Here is a 25,023-nt window from a genome sequence, read left to right as displayed (position 1 = left end):
GATAAGCCAATGCTGTACTTCTGGTTCAATATTGATGGCTTATACAAGGAGTGAGGATAGGAATATAATCTGTTAAAAGTCTTAGAGCCCGAGAACCAGGAGCTCCAAAGTCCAAGAGAAGGAAAAGATAGGTGGCACAGCTTAAGAAAAATAGTTCTTTTTCTATTTAGGCCCTCAATAGATTCAGTGATGTCCACCAACCTTGGTGAATGTGGATCATCATTACTCAGGCTACTGACTCCAATGCTAATCTCTTCTGAAACACCCCCCATAAGCATACCCAGAAATATGTTTACCAGCTTTGTGGGAATCCCTCAGTCCAGTCAAGTTAACACATGAAATTAATCTTGGAAGTATAAATCTTAGCAAGATATTTTGCTAACTAGCATCCAGTGTGACTCTTGAATGTGGAATAGATATAGTCCTAGGGGAAAAATGTATGTCACTGAGAATGAGAGTAATGAGAAGAATTTTCTCTTTGGGAGCATGGAGAAGTAATGAACCTGCAGAGCTATCAAAGACATTCACATTGAATGATACAAACAGGAATTAAAGTGAAGTCTAAAGTTTTGGAAGGAGAATGAGCCCAGAGTCAGAATTGGGACAAAGGTATTCAGATAGATAATCACTGGAGTCATATAATTGGTTAATATCACTAGAAAGAAGTTTGGAAGAATGTTTTTGAGAGATTAAAACAGAAAACATTAAAACAATCATAAAAATGTGTCATAGAAAAGATAGAGATAGATATCAATGTTAGTGTCCTGGAAGCCAAATAGGTAGAGATATTCCAGTTACCAAGCATTATAAAATGAGGGAGGAAGTTGAAGAGGACAGTGATTGTAAAAAAATCAGGTGATTTAACAATGGAGAGAAGAGATGTAAACTTTGAAATAGAAGATAAATATTCAGTAAATGCAACGGTGTATTTCTCTTTTTTATTTTATTTTATTTTTTTATTTTTTTGGTACCAGGGATCAAACTCAGGGTCACTTAACAACTGAACCACACCCCTAGCCCTTTTTTTTATATTTTATTTTTGAGATAGGGCCTCTCTAAGTTGACTAAGTTCTCTCTAAATTGCTAAGTTTGGTTTTGAATTCATGATCCTCCTGCCTCAGCCTCCTGAGCCACTGGGATTGCAGGCATGTGTCATTGTGCCCAACCAATGTCCTATTTCTTAAACCTTTCTTAACAGGGAAGAATCAGAATCAGTTTCAATAATCATCTATCCATACTAAGAGATCTGACCTCTCTTCTGAGAGCACAAGGAGAAGTCATATGTCAAGACACATTGCTATGTAAATTAAAAAATAAAAACTGTAACCCCAGTGAGGAACTGGAATTCCCATTTGGGATTGAGTATTTTACTTTGTCATGTATTGTTAGAATTGGAAGCAGGGTGCGTAGTTATCTTTTGAAGATTAGAGATGTACCAAACCTTGCATTTTGACAAAATAGATGTATTTAACAAATATTATGTTTACCTTCATTTTTGTTTGTTTACTGTTTGTGTGTTCTTTCTTTTAAACGTGGAATTGAACCTATTTAGAAACTAAAAAAAGGAAAAGGACTCATCCTTCAAAGTTAAGTGTTGGAGGCAAAGTAAAGTTGATGGAGAATAGTGACTCTAATGCCAGCATAAAATAAATTCCAGTTTCATTTTATTCTGAGTAAATAATGGAGATAAAATGTGTAATTTAATATAAATTTCAGAATGATTTACATAAAATATTACAGTGCCTTTGTAAATATGATTGAATAACAGTATAAGTCACAGATAAAATGATGAATGTCATTCAGTAGGAAAAAATAATAATCTGAGTTAAAATGTAACTGAGTGCTTTTTAGGTGCATAATACAGTTAGAAATGCTCTGCATTAATTATATTATTTATTCTTTGTGATTCTACACAACAAATCCATGCAGTAGGTACTAGTATTATCTCCATTTTATATACAAAGAGAAAAACAGAGAGGTGATATTGCCTATTGTTCCACAGTTGACCATGGATCTAGGCAGTCTGAGAAGCTACCCTCTCTGTGTGTGCTTAGAATGCTATACCAACAAGACAGATTTAGAGACAGGAAACAAGACTGATTTAGAGGCAGGAAATAAGTTCCTCCTACTCCTTCCTTAGGTCAACTGACACTTTCTGATTAGGCTCTTCTTATAGAGTGCTAACTCCCCAAAATTGCTGGATACATTACTGCTATAAATCTGTGACTTAATCATCCTACCATTGCTATTTTCTTTATGAATATCAATGTCAAGTTCTGCTACCTAAAATAAATAAATGAATGAATGAATAATAATAGTCTTTGGAAACGATTTCAGTGCAACTTGTTAGGGTGAACCCAGAGAGATTCTTGAAAATATTAGAAGGGGTCCATTATACAATTCTCCAACAGATGGTTCATTTCCCATCAGCAAACAAAAGATCTCCTGTATCAATAGTTTCAGTTAGATAATATTACCATAATATAAAGATTTCTACTAGTCCAAAGGAAATTTTTTCTTCAAAGAAAGACAAGAAGAGTTTTGAAAATAATTTGGCTAAAACCTGGATGACATGAGGCATATGCTAGCTAGGGACAACCTGGTCAGACTATTCCAGTTTCAAAACAGCTTAGACAAAAGTATAAACCTACAGTGTCATTTCTCTGAGTGACTGGGGTGAAAGAATTTTCAATAGTTCAGTGGATTGTTTGCTTTTTTTAAAACGTTTGTTGTATTACTTTTTTTCACTCCTGATTAAAAACAAAACCTAGAAATCAATATAGAAAACCATAAATTTACAGTATTTACATCCTACCTCCCTGTAACACTAACTTTTCATGATCATTCTAATGCACTAGGATTTCTTCTATATTTTGTAAACTGCATTTCACATTTAGCTCAGGTTAATTTTGTATTACTGTTTACATGTTCTATTTCTCTGCAGGTCATTCATGAGCTCTTATGGAAAAAGAGGAATTAATTCTTTTGTTCTGCATCTTGTTTTCTTGGGTAACCATATTCCAAAAATAACCACCTCTTCACCCAATGTCGCCTATGTTCTCTAGTTTGTGTCTATTTTTCACTCACTTATGTGCTGGAGAGGATATTTTGTTTCTATGTCAACAAAAACTAGAAAAACGTGTACCATTGCAATGAGAAAATGTGTAGCCAAAATTAAGCAAGTTTTTTTGGAAAACAGAAATAATGAAGTTACTCAGTTTTTAACATACATAAACTTTGCCTTCTTTCCCAAGCTATAAATAGGTATTTATCTGCTTCCAAACTAACATTTATAAATCATAAATTTTAAAGAAATACTACTCACTATAAAGTACATATTACTTTGTTCATTTAGAGCAATAATTTCTAGCATTTTTGAGTATGTGGAATCCTTTCAAAGTGAAATTAATTGGTAAATTGTAGAGTTTCAGTTTATTCTGCAGGAAATGCAAGTGAACTTTATTTGAAAGTATTTTATTCACTTAAGAATACTTCTCGAAATTGTAGGCTTATCCTTAGATAGAGAATCCAAGGCAATAGAGACAAATTATGACATTTTACTACTTCAGGTCTTGGCAAGTCTGACATTTGTGAATTTTTCTAAGCACCCTAATTATGCTTCCAGGTCTATAAAGACCTGATTGGAGATGAGTAGGATAATCTCTAACCTTGTTAACTAAGTGGCATTGTCTGAGTTCTATTTAAATGGAATCGATCCCAGAATTTCTTCATTATATTTCAGATTTTTCTTTACATTTTTTTTTTTTTTTTTTGGTAAACTTTAATTGTCATTCTTTATCCCTACAATGTTTTCTGTCTCCTACAGAGCTAGTTCCACATTCTGTTTTCTACTCTGTCTTTAACAGACTGGATTAGATACTGATTCCTAATACAACAGTTAACTGTTTGTGTTCCAAACACCTTAAAGGATTGTTCACTTTCACTCTGTTGTTAGTTCTCACAGAACAAATAAAAATATTAAAAGATGATTCATCAAACATTTATTTGTGTGATTCACATTAAACTTCAAAATTATCTCCTTATTCTTAGACTTTAAGTAGCAGTCCCTTGTGAATAAATATCAAGATTACACAAAATAGTACTTCATTCTTATGTACTAAACAGAGCATATGTATTTAAATCAAATAAATAATAAATAACTAATGTTGGTAAATCTAATCATTATACATGGCATGCCTACTTTAAAGTTATTAAAATATTTACTTATTGTGAGAATAAAATAAAGTATAATGTAAAATAGGCAGTGGTTTTGAGCTAATAATTAAAAATCAGGAAATGTGATTATCTATATTTTATATTCTGATTGAAATATACTCTGTGTTACCACATATGAGTAGACTAAAAATAACTGGAAAAGCAAAATAGTCATGAAAGACGAGCAGAAGAATGATATGAACAATTAATGATTCAATATGTATGTGAAAGTATAATTATCCATAAATGATCTCTGATTGTTTGTTAGCTTATAATACACGCTTCCTTGGACATATGGGGAAACTGAGATGTTTTGTAACCGTTTAAAGTCTCAGAACAAATTGTGGACAGACATTGACCAGAAACTTGACCTCCCTGTTCTTATCCAGTGTCAACTCCATCAATATAAACCACCTTTCATATACTAATATGCTGTTGATTACTCATTGTTTTCCACCAGGGAGACCTACCTGCATCTGTGCACTGGGGTTCACCGGACCAAACTGTGGTAAGACAGTCTGTGAGGATTTCTGCCAAAATGGAGGGACCTGCACTGTGACTGCTGGAAACCAGCCTTTCTGTCACTGCCGAACGGAGTACACTGGAGACAGATGCCAGTACTGTAAGTAAAAGAACTCTCCAGGAACCTTTTTAGCAGCACGGCTTCGTGTTTGCATTAGTTCATCTTTATGTTACCTGCAGCTCTGCTCCCTCCAATATCTTCATTGCAGTTACCCTCACTTTTTCAAGTTCTGCCCCTTTTCACTCAAACCCTAGTAATTATTTACCTTGTGTCTCATCCTTCTTTTAAAGGTTTTATATTCGTTCTCCACAGCTTAGATTCCATGGTTCACTATTATGACCATTGTCTTGCATATGTTCTCATCCCCTACTCTCTTTTCTCCCCTATTGCATTTTTCTGGGGGTGAGGATGGGATAACCATGGTTATGGCTCTCAGTGCTCTGTCTCACTCCACAGATGAAAGGATCTACAGGAATACACATAATCGAACCTGCAGGTTGCATGTGAACTTTTATTGTTAATCTCAGATGGGCAGTCACCTTAGCTTTTACCATATTTCATAATCCATCAATCCTGTCCTAAATGTCTGCGTCAAAACTTCTCCGTTCTCCTCAAATTTCTGATACAATCTCTCTAATCTTTGTTTAGCTGAGACAGTCGCTTCTATCTCATTGATACAAACAGAAGCCATCTGAAGAGAGTGGCCACAGGCTCCCACCATCCAATTCTTCAGCCTGCTTATCCTGTGTCCACATACCTGCCTGCGTTTTTATTACTAGGAGCCCTAGTAATAAATAGGAATATCTAGTCCTGTATTCTCCATTCATGATGATCCTTCAGCTCCTTATGGATGTATCTCTGGCACTTGTTCCCCCTTTCTCCTGCTTTCTATAGTTTATTTCTGAAAAAAGTCTTCCTTATTCCCATATCTCTTTCTATTTACAATCTAATTTTCCTCTTCTCTCTTATGGTCTTTTATTAAATGGTAGCATTAGTTTAATGTACTGTTATTCTCTGCAGTTCCTCTATTTCTGTTTTTCCTTTGTCACTACCTCTAACAAGCTTTGGTCTTTATTGTTCTGCTAAAACATCTTTTATGAGAGTCATGTTGATCAATCTTGCTTACATCCTATATGTTAATATCCCTAATGATCCATTCTGGATTCCTATTGCATATGTACTTTCAGGAATTAATTAGTCCCCCTTTCTTAAAATATCTTCTTCATATCTCTTTATGGATATGATATCCTCTTTTTTATTCAATTTCATTTCATCATGTGTTTCTTCTCAAGGTTCTTTGCTTATTCTCTCTCATCTCCCCAAAGATAAAACTTTTAGCTCCAATTTAAAACTTTGCAGTGACTAGCAACTCCGTCTTCTTATCTATTCCTTCTTTGTAGTACTCACTTTTAAAGTCAATAATTCCTGGACATAATTAGAATAACTCCAATGGTTTTTAATAATATAGTCTTCCAGACATCATCTAAAAAGGTTAAAATTCTGCTTGCCTGCATCAAGTTCTATTATTGAACACAAGAAAATAGATTTAAATTTAAATTGCTGTTTCCTTTCCAAAAGGTTTTGTTTTTGTTTTCATTTTTCTCACATAAGGCTAGCCTCTTCTTGACATATATATGCCCTTGCATAATATTTATTACCATCCAAATAATTATTCTGGATTTGTAACTCTGGATGAAGCTGTCGTCTGAGTTTTAGTTTTCTCATTTAATTTTGTCCATGTGATCACGTGATTTAGTTCTCACCCAAAATTTCTTCTACCAGTATTTCCCCATTTTAAAGAGAATCAGGAAATAATTATTCCTCAGGCCAAAAAAAAAAAAAAAAAAAAAAATTAATACTTCTTTTTTCCCAGAATCTGAACACCTCTCTCTACTTCCATCCTCAATATCCTCATTCAAGCTGCAAACATCTCTTAACTGAGTTGTTAGTAACTGGTCTCCATATTTCCTCATTTTGCCCTCAGCACCTATACTTGAAAGAGCAGTCATGTATGTACACTTTGTCCATAATGAAAATCATTTTCCATCTTATTTACATTTACAGAAGAGAATAAAAAACAATAAATAATTAATTGGTATAGGATAAATGAATTCATAGAATTAATGAAAGGAAATGAAATAATTATGAGTCCCCAGATGTAGAAAGATTGCCATCATATGATCAAGATGGAAAACAATTTTCATCACCAATAAAATGTATGCCTATGATCTCTGGTAGGAAGTACATGGAAGGGTACAGAATTGAACAGCACATACTGGCTCATTTGGGAATCAAGAGTAGTATGAAATATCTTGCCCCTATGTTTGAGTGGGTCCACTTCTGCTGTAACAAGAAAATAGAATTCATTTTAAATTGCTGTTTCTTTTCCAAAAGTTTTTGGTTTTGTTTTCATTTTTCTCACATAAGGCCAGCTTCCTCTTGATATATATATGCCCTTGCTCTGAACCAAATGTCTCTTTTCACCTTGTCTGCCCAACTTATCTTAGAACAGCAGTCTGTTTGAAAATATCAGTCAGTTATACTCATGTACTAATCCTTCCTTACACCTGCCACACATCATCTCTTTCATCTCAACTCAGCATTTGTTCTTGGCTGTTTTCCTTCTCTACTTCACATTTTCACACCCCAAAAGACTTCCATTCATGTAAAGGCCAATACCAATTACTATACCCCATATTGAAGCCCCTCATTCTCTCTGTTCTGTTTGCAATACTCCTTTATTCTAGTAAGACCACACTGATTACCATTCTCTAAAAATGGCAACGTCCCTGGCATTTGGACTCTATTCAACTGAAACACCATTTCCTTTTTGAAATTGTCCATGTCTTTCCTCAGTTAGAATCAACCTTTCTCTCTGAATTCTGTTACTCTATGTCTTTCTTCTGACTGATCACAGTTACCTTGCATTTTTCTTAACTCTGTACATTCCTCCTATTTGGGACCTCTTTGAAATCAGTGACTTATCAAATAAACAAATGAACGAATAATCATGCAAATCAATAAATAAATGAATGCAGCTTGAAGAAAAGTTAATGGAAGAACAACCAATTTAATGTATAAAAACTGCCATCTGGTATGTATGTGTGGTTAATGTTAAGGTGGTATTTGCTCATTTTGTGTGTTATTTCCAAATTGGTGTATTACAATAGAACATCAGGGTTTTTTTCCCCCTTTTTAAATAAATTTTGTTCCTTTTAAATTGAACCATCAGTATTCTTGATTCTCTGAACTGACTTAAAAATATATAGTCATCATTATAGAAATTTGTATTTTTCAAAGAATAAATTCCATTAACTTATATTTTAATTGGTAACTTCATAGAATCACAGTCTGAGGTAGCTTGATGCTTTAAAAAGGACTGCATTATAATTTTATTATCACTATTAGCAGTCAGAGCACTTCCCACATTTTACTGCAAAGCACTTATTAAAATTAACCAATTAATTCTTAGACAGAGGTTAAATAACTTGCTCAAGGTTCTGAAGTTGTAATATTATATTCAGAATTAGACCCCAAGAGTTGTTGATCAGAATGTCAACAAATATTCTTGCAGTATGTGTTCTCCTTTGGCAGTGTAATAAGTCTGTGGACAGTGTCATAAAATGACAAATCCAACAGAGTAATAAATTTAGGATCTATTAGATGTGAGTCGGCAAGGTTCAATGGACCTGATGTTCTGTCAAAATTGTATCTTGCATATACAAAATCTTTTCTCTATAAATGAAGGAATGACAGAATGGTTCATTACAGTGCCTAATTAAAGGTCCATTAGTGGGAGGTAAAACATCAGTTCTTAGTTGTGCTGAGTAAAAACATTTCACAACTCTAATAGCAATATAAAATCTTGAGGTCTGAAATGCAAATTAATTTTAACAGCAGCAACTCAGGGAGGAGAGACAGAGATAAATAATGGCAAAGCTAAAATGAAATATTATTTAGGTAAGTCGTTCATGAACAAATATAGCTGCATTTCATACTATTTTGAAGCAAGATTTTCTGGCATAAGTGAAAATAAATAAACATAGCAGTTTGCATTTAAATCTAGGTGTTAAGTGTGAGGTCAACAACGTCTTAGGTTATTTGTAATTAAATGATAATAACCTTAGGGCAAAAGTGCCCATTAGAACCAACTCAATCTGTGTCTAAGAACAAGATAGTCAAATTAAATAACAATCTGCTTGTCCTCTCATTGATAGTTCTGAAGTCCTCTAGTAATGTGCTTGGGGAACCATTATAATTTCAATTAGAACAACTTATAAGAAATGCACCTGTATGACTTACTCCCACTGGTTCCAGTTCAGACATTAAATAGCATCTCTAGTTTATAAAGTTAGCAGTACCTGACAATCATCTAAAGATATAAAAGATATAATGTGTTGTAATAGGTAGTAGAACCACCACTTGTCAAATAAGTTAGAGTTAGGCATTGTAGATATGAGACTACTTTATTTGCTGACATAATGGAATTATTTTTGCCTCTTGTCTCTTTTTCTTCTTAAGCAGCTTTACTCTATCAGTCATTTAGTTAGTGAACATCTTCAGGTATTTACGGTGAGCCTATCTTTATGTTAGGTATTAAGGACATAGTCATGTTAGAAACATTTCCTGTTCTCGAAGAATTTTCAGTGTAATGTGCGGCTCAGAAAGGGAAACAGGTTATTACAAGACAGTTTAGTGAAACATGGAGGCTATCAGAACCTACAGAAAGAATATGAAGTTCAGCTTACAAGGGGGATTTCTTAAAGAGATGTCTAAGCTGAGTCCAGAAGAAAAAGAAGCTAGCCAAATGGAAAGGAGAAATGATGAAGGGAAAAGCACAGATGGGAAAACCTTTTGGAATGTATTATCTCTTTTCTATTTGATTTCCCTGGGGGAAGGATGGCAAGCCAAATAACATTTACTGAACATATCAATGTACTGCAGGAATACAAACCATGCTATAATATTATGCCCAATAAATGAACATGTAGTATTTCAATGAATACTCAAATAACCCTTTGAGATTAATATTACTAATAAAATCTTGAAAGTGTCAAAAAATTGTGATTAAGTGGTTTTCACTAATCTTTTACATTAGAGAACTAGTGAACCACAATTTTTAGCCTTGTGGATCTCACTCCAAAATTATGCTTCTGCTGGCATATTGTTCTGCCATTTAATATCCTGCCCATCCTATTGCTTCTTTGATAGTATCTCTATAAAAACATTCTAAGCTCAGGTGGCAAATTGATTCAAACTGGTCTTTTAATCTTCTACTCCATTAAAAATAGACAGTAATAAAATGTTTAATCTTGGGCTGATTAAGTCTATTGCAGGTCCAGATAGAAGATACCAAATATATTTTTTTAAATTACCAAAAACAAACAATAGAATATTTGCAGTTGCTCTTATTAGTATGAAGATTAATTTTAACTGAACCTTGAACCTTAGGAATCATAATAAGGAAAGTGAAACTACTAATAAATTCTACTGTCATGTATAACTAAAAATAACCAATAATTTAAAAAAAAAGTAATTTAGAGTTGACTTAAAGCATAAGAAGAACTAAGGATTTCTTCAGTGTTCAGATATTTAACATTCTTTAAAGCATTCACAGTTCATGTATCAAGCTATTTTGTAGCTCTGTCTACATAGTGTCCCCAAATTCTTTTGTCTTGGTGAGCAGGTACTTACCACTCTCACTTAGATTGCTACTGCACATTCCTCCATACCCTGTTTCTCCTAAGCTTGAAAATCTGCCTGTTCCCCCCACCAAATGCACTCCTTGTACCTCAGCTGATTGACACTTGAGAGCCTCCAGGCTGGCTCAGTCTCTCTATTCCCCACCTGTCTAAGCTCCTCTTTGACCTAGAATTTCAGTTCTTTTCTTTTCACACAGTGTCACATTATTCACCTTCTTGAATATCTGCCCAGCTGGAACATAAAACAGTCAATGATGTTTTGCATACCTTATCAATCTTGCAAGTGTACCCAGCTCATGGAATTCTGGTATTTGAATATATGTAAACACAGTTTTGTTTTATTTTGGTTTTGTTCATTGACAAAATGCTATCCAATTCAAAGAGCAGGGCAAATTGTGGGTCATCTTTCCTTACCAGCCCATTTAGATCCATGGGCCTTGCTTGCATGTTCAGTTTGAGAAGTATAAAAACAGAATTAGATTCAAATTAATGTGTGTGAAAGAAACAGATACATTATTTTTTCATTTGTTAGTGGTAAAGAATGGTGAAGAAAGGGGAAGATAATGTGATTATTATAGTTATTCTCTTACTCTAGATTTCTTACAAGAAATTGTCAGGGTTATAAAAATATTATTGAAGATAATTTTGATCCAACCATAAAACTAAAATTACTGAAAATGGATTTTTGCTATAACACTATGCCTTTATTTAAATGAAATATAAAAATAATAAGAGGAAAAATACTTCAGACAAATGTGTTAATATAAAAATGGAATTCATTCAAAATTGAGATAGATCTTTCCAAGCAGATAGTCTGCCATATGTGAGTCAAACTACATATTTTGATTATTAAAACTAATTTATTCAACTGATATATTTTAAATACTTGTATCATGCATTATTTTAGGTGTTTGAGATGTATCAGTATAAAGGTTCTCTGAAGACCTTCCCTTTACATAATATTTGAAAAAGAGAATTTCAAAATTAAATAAAAGGGGCAGGGATGTAGCACAGTAGAGCTTGCCTGGGTTCAATTCCCGTATCACAAAAACAAAACAAACAAGCAAAATAATAAAACAACAACAACAAAAAAAAAAATCAACAAAAAGGTATAAAAGAGCTTGTCTGGTAAGTTTCATTGTGTTAAAAATAAGAAAAGGTCTATGTAGTTATTTACTTGTTAGTATTCAACTACCTGAAAGGATAAATAAGAACACTACAACATAGGCTGCCTTCAGGATAGGGGAATTGGGTAACTAGGGAATGTAGAAAGGAAGGTTAAACTGTAAACTCTTATAACTTTCGAATTTTGTGTCTTTTAAATTGAACCATGAAAATGTATAACCTAGTCATAAAATAAATAAGTTCTATTGTTTTAAGAAAAAAAATCAAACGAAGTACCATTTTAGATTATGAGAGACATAGATACAACCTAGAGTTGTATAGTCAAAAAGATCAGTCAAGAATCAAAAGTGTACTTTGTTTCATAATTTTAGAAGTATACCAGTACTGTCATTACTGTTTTATACAATTAAATTTCAAATTCCAACAACATTTTTTTCAATAGCATATTTTTAAAGTTAACTATTTTCTCTATCTCACATACCTTGCACTTGGAATTTTAGTAGTTATGTTTAGTGATTTCAGTAAGCATCACTGAAAACCATCAAGATGCTCAATCAATCTTGCAGTATGACAGTAGCCATTTGTTTCCAGAGCAGCTGCACTAGATTTTGAGATGACTCTGATCTCACAACCACCTCAGAACAGGGCATCACCCCTTGCTAATGCCAAGATCATTTCATCTTCTACCTTTATGTCATATTAACACCAAAGACAGGTTTGATCCTTTGCTTTCCAATTTAAAGAGAAGTATATACAAATATAAAGGCAATGAAAGGGCAGTCCCAAGACCACTTGGTTAAAGGCTGAAAATAACCTGTCACACAACTAACAATAACCTTCTAGAGAACTGGCTTTGAAATAAGTTGGCAATGCTCTGTTAAAAGCTCCCTACACAAACTAAATTATAATTCAAAGCTTTTCATTGTAGAAGCAGCCATTACGATTCTGCTGTACTTGGCATTAAGTAAACTGCATGGATTCATGAACAATTATCTGCAAACAAAATTGGGTATTTGAAAACAATAGACTACATAAAACATGCCCAGACAGACACACAGATCAAATAAAAATATTTACTGGAGGCTTACTTTAAACCAAATAAATTGTTTCTAGTTAAATTCCTGCTATGATTCATTCTTAAAAACAAACATAGCTAGGTACAGTGGTACATGCCTCTAATCCCAGAAGCTTGGGAGACTGAGACAGGAGGATCACAAGTTCAAATCCACCCTCAGCAATTTAGTGAGACTAAGCAACTTAGCAAGATTGTCTCAATATTTAAAAAGGTGGGGGGCAGGGTTTGGGTATGTGGTTTAGTGGGTTAAGCACCCCTGGGTTCAACACTTGGTACAAAAAAAAATTAAAACACAAATTTTTTAGCAATGATTTAGCCTTGCATAGTTGCACACATCTGTAATCCCAGCTACTTGGTAGTCTGAAGCAGGAGGATCACAAGACCAGGGCCAGTCTGGGAAAATTAGTGAGACTGTCTCAAATAATGAAAGGGCTGGGGTTGAAGGCCAGTGATAGAGTGCTTGACTGCCATGGGTAGGCCCTAGGTTCAATCCCAAGTTCCACAAAATGAAAACAGAACAAAAGAAAATAAACAAAAACCAAAAGACAGAGAAACACAACACTTTGTATCCAATTTGAAATATTAGCTGACATGCTTTGAATAAAATGCCTTGAGTCAAAAATCTTTAAGTGCTTTGAAGAGAAGAAATAAAATACTTTTCCTACTTTATCATTAATATCAATATCATATTCTTCATGTTTAACAATTAAAGATGTTAGCACCATTAATTAGTATCATTAGTCTATCATGCAAAAATATAACTTTTTTGGTAGTTGATATACTGCTAGAAAATTTTTGTATTTATCCTAATTATTAATAAGAATAGAAAGAGAGATTGTGAGCTAATATGCTTTCTTCAGCAGAATTTTAAATTCCTGAATATTAAAATTAGAGCTTCTGAATTCCATAGTTCAAAAAAAATCAGAGAAAGGAGGGAAGATTTGTAATGTACTGTGTGCTTGTGTAACCCACCAAATAGAGAGAATAGCAGATATAGTAGATCTGTAAAATAGTTTATTAGTTCTCATGAATGTAAAATTATAAGTATTATAAATCTAATTTGAAAATATGCATATATGTATTTTAAAATTCATTAACTTTTCCAACACATGCAAAAACAAACAAAAAAAAATAGCACAATTAAATAAAAAGGGAAAGCCAGAGGATAGCCAGTAATTTTTTTTTTACTGTATATACTCAATTGTATTGAGAAATAATCATTAGGAGCAAAAGCCATCTATCCTGGGTTGCCTCATAAGATCACATACCTCTTACATATGGGACACCCTTAGACTAGAAAGTGACTTGTTTTCGAATAGCACTGGAAGATTAGTTCAGAATTCAAGTGTCTAAATTTTAATGAATCATCTGATTTTCAATTTAGTGAATAATTTGTACTTTGTTTTGAAAACTTAGAGAGTCTGTAGTAATGATCTGAGGGCCAGCTGCCCTTGAAATTGAATTGATAGAAATGAATCTGCGTAGTGGCAGAAACACAAAACATATGTGTAACACGTAATGAATGACCCCTTATATGTCTGTCCATCCATCTATCATTTCTACTCATATTATCTGTTTGCAAGGTACAGGACTAAGGGAAACTTGAAAGAAGACACATGGAAGTATGTAAGCATTTAGATTTGAAAGACTGAAAGAAGGAAGAAAGTAAGAATGGGAGGGAAAAGAAAATGAAAATAAAGGAAAGAAAAGAAAGAGGGAAAGAAAGATGGACAGAAGGAAGGGAGAAAGAAAAAGAGGGAAAGGTAAAAGCAGGAGTAAGAGAGAAAGAAGAAAAATCGAGCACACATGGATGGTGTAGTTTGGTTCAATGTTTCTCTCCATTCAGGTACAGTAAGATGATGAGAATAACTTTTTTCATGAAGCACCCATCTGAGATGATCTTTTCCATGATTACCTTTTGTCCAGTACCCTACCTGCCATTTCTTCATGAAACTCCAGTTTTCTAAAAATGACTTACTACTTTGTACTCTGAATTACCTTTTTAAAAAAAAAACAATAGTTAATTGTATTGGTTAATGTAAATGTCGTTGATTTTGATTTTTGTCAACCATGTTAACCTTGAAGATTGAGTTTTTCAGCACTCAAGGATCATGGAAAATGCCACTACAGTAAACATTATTTTATTTATTTATTTATTTATTTATTTATTTATTTATTTTATTGTAAACAAATGGGATACATGTTGTTTCTCTGTTTGTACATGGCGTAAAGGCATACCATTTGTGTAATCATAAATTTACAGAGTAATGTTGTTTGATTCATTCTGTTATTTTTTCCCTTCCCCCCACCCCTCCCACCCCTCTTTTCCCTCTATATAGTCCTTCCTTCCTCCATACTTGTCCCCCTTCCTAACCCTAACTTTAACCCTAACACTAACCCTTCCCTCCCCCCATTATGTGTCATCATCCACTTATTAGTGATGTCATTCTTCCTTTGGCTTTTTGAGATTGGCTTATCTCAATTAGCATGATATTCTCCAATTTCATCCATTTGCCTGCAAATGCCATAATTTTATCATTCTTTATGGCTGAGTAATATTCCATTGTATATATATATACCACAGCTTCTTTATCCACTCATCAATTGAAGGGCATCTAGGTGGAACAAGGCAGGGATGCCCTCTTTCACCACTTCTATTCAACATCGTTCTTGAGACTCTAGCCAGAGCAATTAGACAAACCAAAGAAATTAAAGGGATACGAATTGGAAAAGAAGAACTCAAACTATCCCTGTTCGCTGATGACATGATTATATATTTAGAGGAACCTGGAAATTCCACCAGAAAACTCTTAGAACTCATAAGTGAATTCAGTAAAGTAGCAGGTTACAAGATCAATGCTCATAAATCCAATGCATTTTTATACATAAGTGATGAATCTTCAGAAAGAGAAATTAGGAAAACTACCCCATTCACAATAGCCTCGAAAAAAATAAAATACTTGGGAATCAATCTCACAAAAGAGGTGAAAGACCTCTACAATGAGAACTATACAACACTAAAGAAAGAAATTAAAGAACACCTTAGAAGATGGAAAGATCTTCCATGTTCTTGGATAGGAAGAATTAATATTGTCAAAATGGCCATACTACCTAAAGTAAACATTATTAACATAGATGATATCAATAAATTTATTATGTTAAAATTCATTGAACCTTAACACATACGCAGTGTCCTGATAGAGAATTCAGAGCCTCACTATGGCAGTGCTTTGTCTGTGGTCTCAAAGGCAATGCCTGTATCTGCTGCTTCCTGCTCCTTCATTTAAAGCCATTGTATGCTTACTCACTTTCTGATTCATCTGATCAACCACATTTAGCTGTCATCTGCAGCTCAACTTGCTCACAAGTCTCAAATTACTCTCTATCACTTTATAAATAGCTACTTAGTAAAGCTGTTTATAACTAGTCTGCTTTAAAAATAGACACTCAACCCAGAACATTGTTTCTAAGCTAAATCCATGAATGTTTTAAATAGATTTCTCTGATGTTGGAAAAAACATTGTCATAAAAGTCCTATGAGTTGATATATGACTATTTCTAAAATTACTGATACTATCATTGTTCATATACATTTTGCAATAGCAGTCTGTCAAAAATTTAAATGCTGGTCCTTATTAAATCTCACCTCATATGCTACTCACTCAGATCAAATTTTTGATGATTTGGGTTTCTGAGATTGACATTATTCCTCCACCTGGACACTCAGAGATGGCACTATTTTCTCAGGATGGATCTTATTCTTTATTTTCTCTTAGTCTTTTCTATAGAAACATTTCAGTTAAAATACTATTTTTAGTAATAAATTATAAAATGCTAATTTTCTTAGACTTGCCTTCCTGATGAAAATTTATCAGCTCTAATCAGAGTTTTCTCACATTTTTCCCCAGTGAATATTTAATTGGCGTACCTGGATTCAGTGTTTGCCTACTTAATTAAATTTAGATCTGAAATTAGAACATATATTTAGAAAAATATGCAATATGTTTAATTATTAAACTATCTTAGGCCATGCAAAATATTTCAGCAAAAAGGATAAATTCTAATATTTCATAACTCTGTTTTTAATTTACTGATTTAATCCTTCAAAGACAACACTCAGAATTCTAAGCAAATTTGAATAAGTTAGTTTATTCTTTTGTCTACTAATCCATGCCAAGTGGAAAGCCAGCTCTTCCTTGATACTATGTATCTATAGGGAAGGAAAAGTCACCATCGTTCTTGTTAACATGTTTAAGAATCTCAAGGCATTAACAAAATACCTTCCAAATGTTTTCAGCCTAAATTAAATGTAAGTAGGTAGTAATGCTTTAGGAATGTCTTACTTAGTGAGGTCTTGGTTGTTATTTTGTTTTTTAATGTATTTGGAGTGACCCAAATTTGATGCTGCATGTTAATGAATAAACCACATCAATGTTTAAATGTTTCCTTCATGTACGAAAAAATTGTATCTTAAACAATTGATCAGTATCCAAATATCCAACTTAGGTGTCGACTGCCCCTGAGCTCTGAGATTACAGGGTCTGGTTATATTATGCAGATTTTCTTGGGTCTTCTGCTTTTGCTATGCTTTAACATTTTCACTGGTTGTTAGACAGTAAGACATCTTATATGGACCTCTTTTAGTTTTAAATGCACATAAAGGAAAGAAAAACAAATACTCAAAAATTTCTGCAAAATTTTTTCTAAGTGTATGAAGTATTGAATAAGAAAAATAGTTTGTTTTTGAAAATTTAGTCTATTTGGGCTTGAAATTCCAATCTCCTATTCATGTGTGTGATCTTTTACAACTTGATTAGGTCCTCTGTGCTTTGTTTTATTCACCTATAAAAGATGATAACATCTACAATAGACAGCTATTCCTGGCATGAGGAAGAGACTTAATGTGTTTATCATCAGCATAATCATTATTTTCATCATTTTACTCAAAACAGATTCTAGTTGGCCTTGATGATATAAAGGAGGCATTGTTGGGGATCTATAAGTGAGGGTGGCATCATGACAATCTTTGTCATGATTTAGTGTAAGTACCTCAGTCCCTCAGTTCAAAGATAACCAAAGTGTATCCTAAAGAAATTAATCAAGTAACTCAAGTCAGTGAACATTTTTAGCATGCAGACGTGCTGGACTTCCAAGTCCCTCATATTCCGTTCACTTTTGTTTTTGTTGTTCTCTTATTAAGTCTTCACAGTATGTGTTCATTAAAAGTTTTAAAAATAGTATAGTTCACTGTCCTAGAAATTCTTCTACATTTTATAAACACATAGAAGCTGACATAAACCTTTCTCCAGGGAGAATACCAGCAGAATTCATAGAACCTACTTCTCTTGGGACACATGTAAAGAATAATGAAGGAGAATGCAGGAGTATGCACAGTGGCATTTACCTAGTCTTCATCTTGAATGTGATATGATCCTACTTTTAATTTACTGCTGTTTTATTTGTATGTGTATGTGTGTGTGTGTGTATGTGTGTGTGTGTGTGAAGTCCAAAATTATCAATGCTCACTTAAATTATGAATCTTAAACCAATTCACACAACATATTATTTAAAGGCCAGACCAAAATCCAATGAATTAGAACAATTAGTATACATCCATAGAATTCAATAATTAGTTTCCCTTGAATAACTGGACTGTATTACTGGTCAAAGACTCTCCAGGTACCCCATTATTCCGAAATGAATAGCTTCAGCCCCCGTTTAGCTAGTATTATTTCAGTTTGGTTTTCTTTTCTTTTAATTTCATACTTCACTAATATAATTTGAAGAGCCCAGTTTCAAATATAAGTTAATAACTATATGTGTTGGCAGTTTCTTTTCAATAGAAGGGAATATTTGGAAAAGTAGTTAAATACAGTGAATTTATGGGTGTCTGGCTTCCTATGAATATTCATAAACATATATATATATTTATATACACACAAACACATGTACCTATTTTTATGTAGTCTATTATGATGAATGATTACATGAAGAAATGTTTCCTTGCATTTCTAATTGCTTGAAAAGGAAAGATTGAGAAAGGATGAAAAGGAGGACAAAATGCAATAATGACCTCCCTTGAAAATTACTTCATTTCTTTTGGGGAGAATAGCCATTCACTTATTCTCCAGTCACTACCTACCTAATTACCATATGAATACTCTGCAATTATACATTCATCATTGTCCTTTCCATTAATTGATTGTTTGCTCCTAGTAGGTAGCTCTTATAGTAATTGCCCTACAGAGATTATAACAATTTTTATACTGTGAATATAAAGTGTTATTATATAATTTCATGATAATCGCTCCTTTCTTAGAACATATTAATTGCATTTCCTTATTGGTTCCATCTTACCATATGCAGAACAACTTAATTGTTATGCCATTCAGATCAGTAAAATGCTTAAATCTTATGAGATAGCACATCCCATAGGAAGGAAGACTTCTCTTTGTTGATAATAATATATGTAGACATTTTTAGATCAATTTTGATTCCTATTTTCTTTTTGTCTTAACTTTACAATGATCATCTCTCTGGAAGCAAGTGTCCAGTCTTGTGCTTTTAGGCTCTCACTGAAGTATGCATATACTCAGCAAGTAATCAGTAACAAATCCATCACTTCCATTTCATCTCATGGCCAAGTTGATCATGTTGTTTAAAAGATGATCGACTATGTCCTTCTCTCAGCTTTCTGTTTTGTAAATTCATCTTACTCCTACTGAACTCTTACTGACCAATCTATCTAGATTCTTCTATTTTCAATCTTCATTCACTCTCTTCTCTCTTCAATTCATTCCCTATTCTGTTCCCTCCATCAACAAAATAAAATTATTCATCACCTATATTTTTCTCTGACTTGTCTTCTATCAGTATAGCATTTTTTAAAACATTCTTATAATGAAAATAATGACTCAGCTAAATTTAAAATTTGAAAATCAGTGGTTATTTGTGTGAAAGAGGAGGATGTGGTTGTGTGTATATGTGTGTGTGTGTATGTGTGCATTTGTGTCAGGAAATAAAAGGTGACCTCTTTGCTACACACAGTGATACAAAGCAACCACTAATATATCTAACCCCCCAACATTTTCCATTTCTTGAAAGAACTGATTGTTTTTATTTTGTTGCATCTACTCTTTCCTCTTCAGTAGCATTGAACTTAGCAATGCTGAAATACGAAAAAAGTCAGAATGCTATAAAAGGTAAAGAGGTAAGTTTATGCAAATAATTGATGCTTATAATAATAAATGAGACCTTAATAGAAAATACATTTTCATAGGAAACTGTGTTTCTATCTTTTAAAAAGACTAGATTTAAAATGGTTAAAGCATTTTGGATTCTTGAAGTGGTAACCTTCAACGAATAATTATTTTCCAGTGTGTTGGGACAAGGAAAGTGTTGCTCAAGAAACCCCCAAGCTGTTGTATTATTTCAGAGTTTACTTAGTCAGTAGCACAACCCTAAGAATCAACTTGAATAACTGCAAATCAAAAAAGACTTTTCATATCTCCTCATATATTTTAGATAAATTAGTAAATATGCTGAATTGGTGTTAATAAAGTATTCCTTTAATTAAATAAAATCTAAAGTGATTCCTAGAATTTAAATATGAATGCGTAGTAATTATTTGAGATTGTACAGATAGGTGACACTGATGAGATTATAGCATATATTTATACAATTTTAAGGAGATACTTATAACTTGAAGTAAATTATGACTGAGAAGAAGGGAGATATTCAGGTGGTATTCCAATAATTGACTAAGCATTGCAGTTATGATATTGAGATAGTTTGGACATAAGCTGGATTTTGGTTGAATTGCACAAGTTAAAAATAACACCATCAGATCCTTACAATTCTTTCCTGGACTTACATGTAGTATGTATGTGTCATGGTATGCTTATAATAGCAGAGAACACTTGAAGGGATTTTGGAATTTTGCTTTCCAGTTTACAAGTATCTGATGCTTGTGTGGTAGTCTAAATATCAGTTACTAAATTCCCTTATTAAGATCTGCTTTCCCTTATTAAGATCTGCTTTCTCCTGTGTTCAGTAGTTTGGGAGTTGACAAGAAGTATAAGGGATTTAAGGCAAAAAAAATTGAATAAAATAAAATAAATAAAAATGGGAAAGGAGGAGGAAAGGATGAAAGAAAGGAAAACAGGGAAGGGCCAAGGATATTAACATGTAATTGAAGAATTAACCCTAGAATCTAAACAGGGGTGCAGGAAGCAACACAGAAATATATATAGCTCAGCAACTTCCAGGTGCTTTAAATCTTAAGCAGGAGATAGATTTTCACAGTTAGGCTCTGGTGAATATCTTTACCAGAGCTGGAGTACAGTAAGCAACTCTGTCCCTGAATTTCAACTCAGCATAGACTGTTAAACATTGGACTGAGAAAAAAATGAAATATCTTCCCTTTCGAATATCTTTAGAGAGGTTATGGTTTCCAAAATATAAAGGGAGAAGCCTTTATAGAGGGAAAAAGGTGCTTGACTTAACAATATGCAATTTATAATTCTTTATTGAAGTGTAATTCTCGAATCAACTTACTCCACTATTTTATCATACACAAACACTTTTTTATGCTCTTTGGATTTCATTTTTATGCCTTGAGGTCAATCAACTTCATTGAATACAGTGCATCTGACATGCTACGGAAAAATATTGTAGCATTAAATGTTGGGAGATTTCATTTAAATACAAGAAGTAGGCCACAAATTTTTAAAAATAGTGACTATAAAGAGAAGGACTACTTAGACTAATTAGCAAAACAAACTAGAATTGCAAAAACATGCTAATATAACTTACGTGCCTTTAATTTGAAAAAACAATTTCCATCCAAGAATTTCAATTGACATATATGCAGAAAACAGGAAAATCAGAAGGACTCAATTTAATAAATTTTATTTGGGTAAGCACATTGATGTAAACCAATATTAAGATCAAAGAAAATCATTCCTGGCATCCTAGATGCTCCCTAATGTTCTCATTTCTCCCAAAATAACTGGGTGATTTCTTAAACCATATAAGTTTTACCTTTTGTACTTCATGTAAGTAAAAAAAGAATGGTATGTATTTTATGTGTCCACCTTTGTTCTCTCAATATTGTTTTTAGGAGATTTCCCCATATTTTTGCATAGAGAGATAATGTTCCATTATGTTTGTGTATATATGTGCATTTCATTGTATGAGTAAACTGAAGGTCATTCATTCTTCTTGTTATGTAAATCTGAGTTATTTTCAATTTTGGTGTATTTCTAAGGAGTATACTGTTCACATTCAGTGCATGTTTTTGTTACACTAAAGCTTGCTTCTCTTTTAGACATGTTTGAAGAGTGGAATTGCTAAGGTGTGGATATGTTCAAGCTCAACAGATACTTCCAACTCTTTTCCAGATTTATTGAACCAATATTCACTCCTACTAAGAGTTGGAAGAGAGTTTGTGCTATTGCTTTATTTTCCATTTGCTGGGTCCGTGATAGTATTCCATTCAAGTGTAATTTGTATTTCCCTGATTACTTATGAATAGTGTACATTCTCACATCTTTTAAAGTTCATATAAGGCATTTAATTTATGCATCAAAATTACTCATATTTAGCATATTGTAGATAAGTTTTTAACTTTGCTCAATAGCGTTCTAGCTTAAGTATAAACTGCCTAGTGTTGCAGTGTGTTACTGGGAAGTCATGAATCTTCAGAACATTAACTCAATTTTTTTCTACATTCTCAGGTCTTTTCAGAGGTATAATCATAAAAGTAAAAGTTTTTCAAAAATTTTAAATTAAAAATTTGTATTTTAAGTAGGTTTATCAATGTTAGTCAAGAAATAAGCCATTTAAATAAAATCAAATCCATTTATAGTAGAACTGTGGCAAACCAGAAAATTCTCTCCAGATCATGATTTCTTTCATTCCTAACTTTCTGAATACTAGTTCCTTAACAAGTGTCATGGGAACCACGGAGACCTATAAATTATAATCTAGATATGGGGAGCAGGGAAGGTATTAGAATTTGGCCATCTGCAGATAAGACCCCTATATTGTTCTAATTATCATCAATGGTAACAAAATGAGATATCGGAAAGATACATTAAGGACCAAGAACAATATATGAAATTTTAATGTGATTACACACTAAAAGAGCTCTTTTTCAGTAAGAGGTATCTAGCAACCTTCCTAATGAAGAATTTTGCACTGAATGAGAGTCTGTACTAGATGATCACATAGACTTCTTTTATTTTTTTAAATTTTTTAAAATTTATTTTTATTGTAAACAAATGGGGTACATGTTGTTTCTGTTTGTACATGGAGTAACAGCATACCATTTGCATATTCATATATTTACATAGAGTAATGATGTTTGATTCATTCCGTTATTTTTTTCCTTTCCCCCTACCCCTCCCACCTCTCTTTTCCCTCTATACAGTCCCTCCTTCCTCCATTCTTGCCCCCGCCCACCCTCCATTACTTGTCATCATCCGCTTATCAGTGAGATCATTCCTCTTTTGGATTTTTGAGATTGGCTTATCTCACTTAACATGATATTCTCCAATTTCATCCATTTGCCTGCAAATGCCATAATTTTATCATTCTTTATGACTGAGTAATATTCCAATGTATATATATATCACAGTTTCTTTATCCATTCATCAATTGAAGGGCATCTAGTTTGGTTCCATAGTCTGGCTATTGTGAACTGAGCAGCTATGAACATTGATGTGGCTATATCTCTGTAGTATGCTGATTTTAAGTCCTTTGGATATAGGCCGAGGAGTGGGATAGCTGGGTCAAATGGTAGGTCCATTCCAAGTTTTCTAAGGAATTGCCACACTGCTTTCCAGAGTGGCTGCACTAATTTTCAGCCCCACCAGCAATGTATGAGTGTACCTTTTTCCCCACATCCTCTCCAACGCTTATTGTTGCTTGTATTCTTGATAATCGCCATTCTAATTGGGATGAGATGGAATCTTAGTGTAGGTTTGATTAGCATTTCTCTTATTACTAAAGATGGTGAACATTTTTTCATATGTTTGTTGATTGCTTATAGATCTTCTGTGAAGTGTCTGTTCATATCCTTAGCCCATTTGTTGATTGGATTATTTGTATTCTTGGTGTAGAGTTTTTTGAGTTCTTTATCTGGAAATTAGTGCTCTATCTGAAGTATGAGTGGCAAAGATATACTCCCACTCTGTATGCTCTCTCTTCGCATTGCTGATAGTTTCCTTTGCTGAGAGAAAGCTATTTAGTTTGAATCTATCCCAGTTATTGATTCTTGCTTTTATTTCTTGTGCTATGGGAGTCCTGTAGACTTCTTTTAATACACTCTTCAGTAAAATAATACAATTTATTTGGTGTAGCCCATATCTGCTAAGCTAGAACAATGGAAACCCATGCAAAAATGTACAGAAACTAACACTGACTTCATTTTTGAACCTCCACCTCTCTAATGTTTTGAAAGTGCTACTTCCCTTACATACAGTCAAAACCCTTATTAATAGATTTAAATATTGAATCTAAATGAGGATGTTTGGCATAATGAACAGAAATAATAAAAATGCTTCAAATAAATTTCCATATTCTGTAGCAAATCTGTCAATAAGTTTAATATCTGTCTGATTTAATAAAGAGCTAAATAAACAGAAAAATGAGAATTATAAATGATGTTTTAATTTTCTATATCAACCATAATTGTCACACAGCAGGTTAAGTTTCCAAACTGAGATTTTTATCTTAGCCAATCTCATTTAATATTGCTTCACATTTATATAGCTAAAAGGATATTGCTGCTCCTAAGCAAAAAGTCCAGGATCAAGTTAATCAGTTATATTGCTAAAATTATTTTTATTATGAATTTTGATGTTTTAAATTTGGTGTTATAATATATTATAATATAATATATGTTCTAATATGTTATAATATATAATATATTAACAAATATATAATATTTTGTTATTATATAACCAAATATAGACTGGTCTGCTTTTCAAGAGACTAATTTAAAGTTAGAATTGTTATTAAAGTATTGAATGTCTTTTGTTGCATTGTGCATATTTATAAGGTGTAGAAATATTTGGGGAAAGTGGTCCTTTGTTATTGAAAGAAAATTAGTATGCAATGCCCAGTCAGAAACATCTTTTTAAATAAGAGGTTGTAGCTGATGGGCAGATAGTTCTCGACTTGCAGGAAGATAATAGGATACATGTCTATTATCACTTCTCACCCATGTTGGATCAGCTAGTTTCCAGTCCTCTTGAGTTCCTAGAGAGCCTGCCTTTGCCCTAGAATTTGAAAAGTGCATGAACTTCTTCTGGTACCTGTAAGGAGAGGCTTCTTTGCCCAGCACTAGGGCCAGGAACCAGGGTGAGAGTCCTCCATTC

The 25,023-nt window shown here is 33.1% G+C and overlaps 1 protein-coding gene across 5 annotated transcripts in view; it reads left to right on the top strand.

Moving 5' to 3' along the window:
- LRP1B (LDL receptor related protein 1B) overlaps positions 1-25,023 on the top strand; it is a 1,899,381-nt gene that overhangs the window by 1,831,231 nt on the left and 43,127 nt on the right. For all 5 annotated transcript variants that reach the window (XM_079135584.1, XM_079135585.1, XM_079135582.1 and 2 more), the window contains one exon: positions 4,676-4,837. In XM_079135584.1, the coding sequence (XP_078991710.1) occupies positions 4,676-4,837 (162 nt within the window). The remainder of the gene's footprint in view (positions 1-4,675; positions 4,838-25,023) is intronic.

The sequence above is a fragment of the Sciurus vulgaris genome, assembly GCF_902686455.1.
Source record: "Sciurus vulgaris genome assembly, chromosome: 3".
NCBI classification, from domain to species: domain Eukaryota; kingdom Metazoa; phylum Chordata; class Mammalia; order Rodentia; family Sciuridae; genus Sciurus; species Sciurus vulgaris.
Note: the sequence above shows the minus strand (reverse complement) of the source record. Positions and strands in the feature narration are given on the sequence as shown.